This window comes from Anopheles coustani, chromosome 2 (assembly GCF_943734705.1).
Source record: "Anopheles coustani chromosome 2, idAnoCousDA_361_x.2, whole genome shotgun sequence".
Classification (NCBI taxonomy): domain Eukaryota; kingdom Metazoa; phylum Arthropoda; class Insecta; order Diptera; family Culicidae; genus Anopheles; species Anopheles coustani.
Genome location: NC_071289.1, coordinates 38,325,314 through 38,333,617, shown reverse-complemented (window position 1 = coordinate 38,333,617; position 8,304 = coordinate 38,325,314). Strand labels below are relative to the sequence as shown.

General features: G+C 43.2%; 2 protein-coding genes across 3 annotated transcripts in view; one reads left to right on the top strand and one right to left on the bottom strand.

The window, feature by feature from the left end:
- Positions 1 to 1,013, top strand: part of LOC131267222 (myosin heavy chain, muscle) — a 25,050-nt gene extending 24,037 nt beyond the window's left edge. For both annotated transcript variants that reach the window (XM_058270032.1, XM_058270033.1), the window contains exon 16: positions 1 to 1,013. This exon is cut by the window's left edge and continues 917 nt beyond it. The gene's annotated coding sequence lies outside the window, so the exon portion shown is untranslated.
- A 3,338-nt stretch (positions 1,014 to 4,351) lies between these two features.
- Positions 4,352 to 5,971, bottom strand: LOC131264362 (cytochrome b5-related protein-like). The gene is made up of 4 exons (XM_058266665.1): positions 5,717 to 5,971; positions 5,245 to 5,636; positions 4,733 to 5,149; positions 4,352 to 4,646 (listed from the first exon to the last, which is right to left on the bottom strand). Exons 1-4 carry the CDS (start codon positions 5,969 to 5,971, stop codon positions 4,352 to 4,354), a joined length of 1,359 nt encoding a protein of 452 aa, XP_058122648.1.
- Between the last annotated feature and the right edge of the window lie 2,333 nt (positions 5,972 to 8,304).

Below are 8,304 nucleotides of genomic sequence, written 5' to 3'. Positions count from 1 at the left end.
CAGTGGGATTTGTTCTTTTCCGCTGGCACTTTCCCGCCCGCCCGTCCCGTGGTGCCACTGCCTAAAACCGTGGTTGGTGTTGTCCCATCCTCCGTTCGCCAGCTTCCAACGGCAAGTTTGTTCCTCTCTTTCGGCGGAACGCGTCCGGCGGTGCGAACCATATCGAATTCGACTCCGATGCTCGACCACCAACATTCGAGTGTGTAATGTGTGTATGTGTTTGTGTAACGGAGTGTGCATGTGTGTGTGTTCGGTAACGGAGGAACACACGAATGTTCGACTAACCAGCAAACCAACGAAAGCGAATCAGAACAAATCAGCGACCACGTGAGGCCAACGGTCAACGCGCGCCGGAAACACGTGGAGTTTTTCACGAACCCAGAGTTGCAGAGAGAGCGAGTTAAAAACACACCTTTCAGAGCGGTCAGAGAAGCGAGCGGACACACCAGCCCGTTGCGACGCACCGAAGGTGGCGTGTAGGACACTAAGGAAAAGCTAAATAAGAAGCAGCTAGCACAGAAGAAGCAGCAGCATAAAGAAGAACCCTCAAACGGAATATCAAAACAAATGTAGGAAATAACAACAGGAAAAAAACAAAAAATCCAAGGCAGCGCCATCGCTGCAGAACATCAAAACAGAAATGATAATGATTTGCAGATACGGTTTTTGTAAACTTTTTTCAGTTCAAGTACCTTTGTTTTTGCTTTATTTATTCATTTTTTTTACTATCCCCATACAAACACGATTCACGATGGCTCACTTCAAGTTTGACGTCACGATATTCTTTTTCCACGCCACAACCCAACATCTCCGTTTTCTTGCGAATATCGTAATAACTCATTGTGTTTTTTTTACGTCCTTCTAATTTTGTATCCGTGGCCAATAGTTTTCGCTCTGAATGTGTTTTTTATATTTTTTACACCAAAAGTAATAAAAAATGTATTTATTTTATAATTTAAAAAGAAGAGAGAAGGTAATAATAACGAAATAAGATACTTCTATTCGAAAATGTACACGCACTTGTAGTTACTTTTCATACCGTGTGGGACCGAAAGGGATGGGGCACGTGCAAGGAAAGAAGTTTTATCCGGATGGGGATTTGTTTGGCTGTAATTTTCCGCTTCGGGGCTTTTGATGGTAATTTTTAGGGATATAAGTTGGAATCAAACGTATACGGAGCAATGAGCATACACTGAAAAGCTCTTCAGTTAGTCTGTTGTTGGGTCGTTTCAAATCCACACGGTAGAATCAAGTTTACGTGTACACACTTCTATGGATACGGCATTTATTGCATTTTAATTGCATTGTTTTAATTGCCAAAATCGTATCTTGCTTTTGTGAACAGTCTTTTCGCTCGATTCGTATTCGGGTAGGTCGTATTTATGTCCAGGATTCCAATTCAAATTTCATTATAAAACCTTTTTTACATTTACTTCATGTGACACATGAAAAATAATCCCGATGTAGAAACTTAGAAGCTAATCCTCATCACGCCATATTTTATTTCACATTTAATCTTTGATGAGGTGGATATAATTACTTTTATAAAAAGTGGGATTTTGATTCCAGATTAAATATTGATACTAGAAATTCCACACTCGTATCGTTCCAACAATAAGATGGCTGTTCCTAGCGCATCATTACCCAGAAAACTATAACATAGTAGATAATTCTGGACAGAGTAGAGCTTTTCTCCAAATACTATCATACAGCTACTTAAGTGCTATTAAGTGCTACTTTACTCCTGTCATAGTAAAGTTGTATCCAGTTAAGACCATCTTTAAATCGCTAAAAATTGAAAAATACTCAATAAAAGGGTTATTGTGGTTAGAAACAACGATATTTTAACGCTTTAATACTGGAAATGGTAGCCATTTTTTTTTGTTCAGCTAAAATGCACTACACAAAAATTCAACATGAACTTCTGTTTGGTTTTTTTTATTTTACTTGCGTTTCGGGCGCGTTGGTAAAAGTTTACCACCTTCCGACTTCGTTTTTCTATTGTTCTTTGTTTCTTTGTTGTCTCTTTTAACATTTTATTGACCCCTTCATGGTCCTGTCTGGTCCTGACATTTTTTAAAGTTTTAGGCTTTATTAATTAAAAGATGAAGTTTGCATATGTGTGATTTGTGATTGTGATCAGCAATAATTTGCTGATAATAAGCAAATATTTGGTTCAATTGCATCGATTCTAATATAATAAGACAAATAAGTGAATAAAAATTTACAACACATGAGAACGTGTTCTCAAAGCAGGTGCACTCCAAATAATCGCCAGACAACGAAAGTAGAAACAAAACTGCCCGAGTCAGGCTCGGGCAAAACTGAGAAGCGATTAAACTGAGGATGGTTTCCTGTCTTGTCCTAAGGAATGTATCTTCCGTGTTACTATTTGGGTCGCTTTGTTATGCGCTTGGGTGTCGAGTGGCATAAGCCTATGTTATTGTTTGTCGACTTCATGTTTTCACGAGCACCGTTCATAAATTTCGTTCTTGCGATAGGTCGTGTTTTTGTTAAGATTTCGCGTGACTTGTCGTGTCGCGGTGTGTTTACGGGTTGCACTACTTTCGTTTGGAGGTGTTGATAGGAATTTGTTAATTTGTTAAGTTAAGTTGAATTAACATTGTGTAATAGAAAGTGTGTCAGGTTAAGGTTGAAATGGTTTCTGTTTGTTGTGGGACATTGTCACTATGTTTTAACTGTATAGCACAAACATGCTACAGTCGACTCTCGATAATTCGAAGTTGGAGGGACCCAGAAAAAAGTTCGATTTATCGAGAGTTCGAATTATCAAGAGTGGTAGGAAATAAGCAGCTACGGTTGCTGAGTTATGAACTGGAAATAAGTATGCGTGTATTGATTTACGCTATGCCTTTACCCACCGTTTTCGCTAACTGTTTTTTCTTCACTTTTCCTTGTGAACCTTCCTACAAAGCATGTGTGCCCCAAATATGTTCGTCTGTCCGTCTAATTCGGACGAAAATCTTCGTCCCTGTTCAACAGAGTGTTATAGGGCACCCGCAATGTGACGCGTTCTATTACGTTTCAACTTGCTCAGAACTTCGAATTGTTGCGAGTTGAGTGGATACAGCTTCGAATTACCGCGTGAAGAGAGCAACCTAGCTTTGAATTTTACTTCGAATTATCGAGTGTACCAAATCGTATTGTTTTTATTCGAAATAGTGAGAGTTTTCCAGTTTTTTCGAAATAGCGAGAGTTTCAAATTATCGAACGTTTGAATTATCGAGAGTCGACTGTATATTATAATACAAAGAACACTTAATACACTAAATCATGTAATCTGGCCAACCACCTGTTTTCAATGTTTACCTTTGATGTATCGCCTTTGGAAAATGAATCAAATTTAGAAACAGACACCTTTTTCAACACTTGTTTTTTTTGTGCACAGAAAAAATCAAATGCAAGCTTGATTGTGAAACTGGTTATGCTAGCGGTCAAACTACAAGTTTGACATTATTTTGATCAGCCATTTCTGTAAAGGTTCAAAAGTTGTTAAGGGTGGCCCACAACTAGACGTAATCAACAACCGGAGACACTACTTTACTACTTACGAAGCCAATCAAAATTGTCTTGACCATAACTGTTATTATCTATTTACTACTGCATTTATCTGCTTCAGCGGCACCATACTCGTAGGTGCATATGTAGGTGACACATTTCAAATAACTTCCCCAATCATTTAATACTTGAAATTATTTACCTACTTGTTTGTTTCCCAGAACTAGGTCAACTAGCTATGAAAACAATTTATAGAAAGTTCATGCAATCTGTAGTAAAAAAGGTAGTGTACGAAAAAACATAAACACTTTTGAGGTGTTGGTGAGATTTGATAAGAAAATGTGATATGATATGCACCGACCGAAACATAATTCTGTACAGCTGGTTGTCCATCAAAGCATTAGTTACTTCAACGGTTATGATTTATTTCCAACAAGATATTTCTATCATACTGAGCAGTATAAATCTTTTTCGTGTGTCCTTGTAAGACTCAACTTCTTCAAACTCAGTTTTATAACGACAAGGCCCTATAATAGTGCTATGTTTGAATGTTTGAACATTGTCTATGGAGCATTTGCATCGTTAAGCCTTCGATGGCTGTGTGGCTAGAGGTATGGCGATTATTCATTACGAAAAAAGCTATAATAACTGAATTTATAAACACATTGGCTAGCAAGTTTAAAAGCTGTTTTGTTTTAAATAAATCGTTAAGTTGCATACAACAACCATAGCATAACAGCACTTGGGTGCAAACATTTGGATACAACTTGCACGCAAGATCGCCCCGGTCAGTCGATCTGCGGCGACGGCGATATTTTTTGTTTGCTTCGATCTACGCTCTGGACTTTCCCGATCGCGGGTGCACCTTGGGCCGTATCCGGGCTAGCTGCAAGTTTTGCGCCAAAAACTGCGAAAACCACGTGCTCGACAGCTTGCCCACGTGGTACTCCCGGCACGTGTCGAGAAATACGCCGTTCAGCTGTGGCAGAATCGCGTGATCGAGCGTCGGGAAGAGATGATGCAGGTGGTGATCGCCGAAGGTGGTCAGCACTTTCAGCAGCGACCCTTCGACGCCCTTCCGCTCGACGATCGTTGCCATCTGGTACAGGCCAAAGTCCATGCCATCGCTGTGCCGGAAACAATCGGGAAAGAAAGTGAGCCTATGGTGAGCGAACGAACCTCTGGTCCGGTGTGGTCGGTGATTACTACTTACGGGAACTTGTCACCGGAGTGGAGCGCCTTCGGATGATGATGCCCAGCCGTGAGACCGACCAGGCCGAAAAAGAAGCTCGCCATGAGGACGATGAACGTCCACAGCCGGAGGACGACCGCCAGCTGACCCGGGTTAGTGGCGTACATGACCGCGGGCAGCAGGAACGGGATCAGATCGTCCAGGTGAAACCGGTTCTTGCCCTGGTTGAGGCTGTCCATGAGCCGCTTGAGGTACTCGCTGAGAAAGATGGAACCATAGATGAAGGGACCGTAGAACCAGGAGCCGTACCGCTGGAAGCTGTTCTTCAGGTCCGCCAGCGGCAGGTAGCACAGGAACGGCTCGAACGCTGATATCTCCATGTCCAGCACCGAGTTCGGGTAGAGGTGGTGGGATATCACGTGCGATACTCGCCACTCCCTGTGGGTGTGTGTGTGTATGCATTTTGAGAATAGGTAAGGTTAGCCGGGTGAGTTGTTAAGGATGCCCAGAAGGCTCGCAGAAGACCGGTTTACCTGTAGCTCAGAAAGGCTATGTTGAAGGCCAGCATGCGCCAGTTGTCTCGCTGGTGCATAAAGTTGTGCGAGGCGATCACGGTGGCGCAGACACACGCGGCACACACCAGCGCAACGATCAGGCTGTCGAGGCTCACCGCTAGGCAGGCCGTTAGGAAGGTGGCGCCCAGCAGTGCGTCCGTTATTCGACGCGAGCGTGCACTGGCGGAGGTGTCCACCTGCTCGAGCTGATTCCGGATACGGCGCTTTAGCGTCCGGTAGAACCCATGCTCGTCAAACGTGAGCCTCACGTTACGTGGCCTGGTGGCCCGCCGTACGTAGAATCGGGGTAGCATCCTCTCCGCCTTCCGCCCGATGTGATGCGTTTCGAAAGCCTCCGTAATGTCCGTACCCTGGCAACATACGTAGCAGATATAGGAGACTTTAGTTTTTAGAATTACACCGAACGACCCTGGCTTTGCAGTTGATGTACCTTCGTCAGTCGTAGCCACTCCGAGCCACCCGGGTGGACGCGAGCGAACTCTTCAAGATCGTACAGGCTATTATGGATGCGCCAGAGGCCTTCTGCGCCGTCGTCGTACCGCCTGCCCTCCAGCCAGTTGTGCACCGTCTTGAACGGTTCGTCGCGAAACGTCGGATAGCGATGCGTTATGTCCGATGCATAGGAAGCCGCTGTCCGCGGGGTCCCTGATGGAGTGGTCAGCTCTCCTTCACCGTCGTGCGCCATGGTCGGTGCGCCGATCTATCAAACTGTGTACGGACGATGGAGTATTTAGAGACAATTTTTCTTCGCCGACCGCTTTATCTTCTGTTACGTCTCTGTCAGCGATCGTTCCACGAATCGGTATGCGCGCGAACCGACGCTGGCTGACGACTTTGTCTGTTTGTTTTGTTTATTTTACTCGCCTGAACCGAGAGATTTGACCGTGATCTTGAAAAATCACAACGCGATCGCGAACCAGCTACCAGCTGAGTGGTTGCCCGCGCTGATAGCCGTCCATTAAAACCTGTTTAATAAACCGACCCCCTGAAAAATGGGGTCTTTGTTACAACGGCGCTTGGAGGTGGCATTTCGGGGTTCGTGAACCGTGACACGCGGCGGGTGGTTTTTCCCTACCATCGAGAAGCAGAGAAGATCGAACGATTCAACCGTGTCTTGGGTCTCCCGGAAAAAGACTCGGCTTCAATCTGCCTGCTTCCGTGCACTTACAGCACCGGACGGGAGGTTGTAAACCGGAGCCCCGGCGGGCCTATTGTGGTACGCGCCATTTTTCGCACCAATCACTTTCGAAAACAGATTTAATCAGCTAAATTTATCTTAACGATTTTAAACCATCAAACAGTGGGGTCCAAAATTAGGGCTGTATTGCGTCGACTTTGGAAACAAAAATTAGGCACGACTTCGTTCGCTAAACATGTTTGCGTGCGCCGAAAGGTGGAACAGCGAAAATCAGGAGCCTTGACGGTGAGCCACCCTTTAGAACTTCGTCGAGGTTATACAAACGGTTAAATTTCACAGTAGTTGTAAGGATTTGGTGAGTTCTTTCTGCAACGCTGGCATTGAACTTGCTTTGAATTGGCCTGGTTGGTTGTTTATTGGCTGGTACAATACCACCTGCTATTCGATAACACGCCATGCAGCCATCCATCAAATGATATTCAATTGATGTTCAGATGGAGCTAGCACTAGCGATGTCGGTTAAACCGTTACTACCACAGATGTCTTGGACAATGGAAGCTTAGTCAAAGGAAACGAACCTTTGGCGTGATATGTATGAACATTAACAGTCCATGCTGACGATGACTAATTTGAAATGGTTTGTTCAGGTTATGCTTTTAAACTATAAGTTTAAACGATAAAAGTTTTGCTGCCAAGTACAGCGTACACTATAGACTTTATAAGACTACCTTGTTTTTTGTGATTGTAATAATATATATGAGAAAAAAGGGGTTTGCGGTTCAAAACGAATAAATTTGCTTAATACAATCATAAAAAAATCTTGTGATAAAACATTGAAAGTCCATGCAATGTTTATTCAGTTACTGTAAGACGCGGAAAACTGAAAAATTTTCGTTTTTTGTGCATTCGATAATAAAGTTTTAAATAAATTTTACTTTGCACTCAGTTTGCATAAACGATGCTTCTTATACTATGTTTTGGCACTATAAAATTGGTTAAGTTTTATCACTACTTCAGTTTGCGTGCGTGATTTTGTTTTTTAATGATCTACTTTTGCTGTTCAATGTCACCAATGGGACTCTCACAAAGCCGATGACATTTCCCAACTGGTTCAATATGTTTGTTTTAATTGCCTCAGATTGTTTTTAAACAGTCACACGGTTTCATTTCATAACGAAAACGAAAGATACGCGTAAATAATTCATTGCAGCGACCCCTAGAGAAGCGGATCCATTTTTCTAGCTAATCGTTTATATCGCACAAGACCACGCGAGCGGAGAGCACTCATCCGAAGAGCTGCAGATGCAGCTACCATTATCCGGCGTGTAAGTCATGTGCTTTCGATATGACTATCCGTCAACCACCGCGGTCTCACCTGAGCTCACCGGCATGTCTCGTATCCGAGTATCAAACCTACCCTTGAAAGACGTTACAACGTTTCCGGTTCGATGGGTTTTAAACGATATGTTTCCGGAACGTGGGCGTAATCTGTTGCCTGACCAACGTACGATTGCACGGTTTGTAAAATGGCGATGTATAATTTTTGACAGGACAAAAAACAAAATAACGAAAACACCTTAACCTTCGAAGGGGGGCATAGAACAACAATGTACGATAATTTTGCACTCAACAAACGTCTTGTTGCGTGGGTAATAACTATAACACTTTGCGCGATTGTCACAAATAACTTTAGCACCTCAAATGATAGTTAGTGTATAGCAACTGTCCACATTTTGTTGGATCTTACCGTAAAGACACACCTAAAAGGACTGAAATATTCTAGTGGAATGGGACTCCTCTTAGGCACAATCCCTTCGGCAACTCATTAGCGAAGTTCTACACCAGACACTAAAGATATTTGAATTTCAAATCAACAGAAC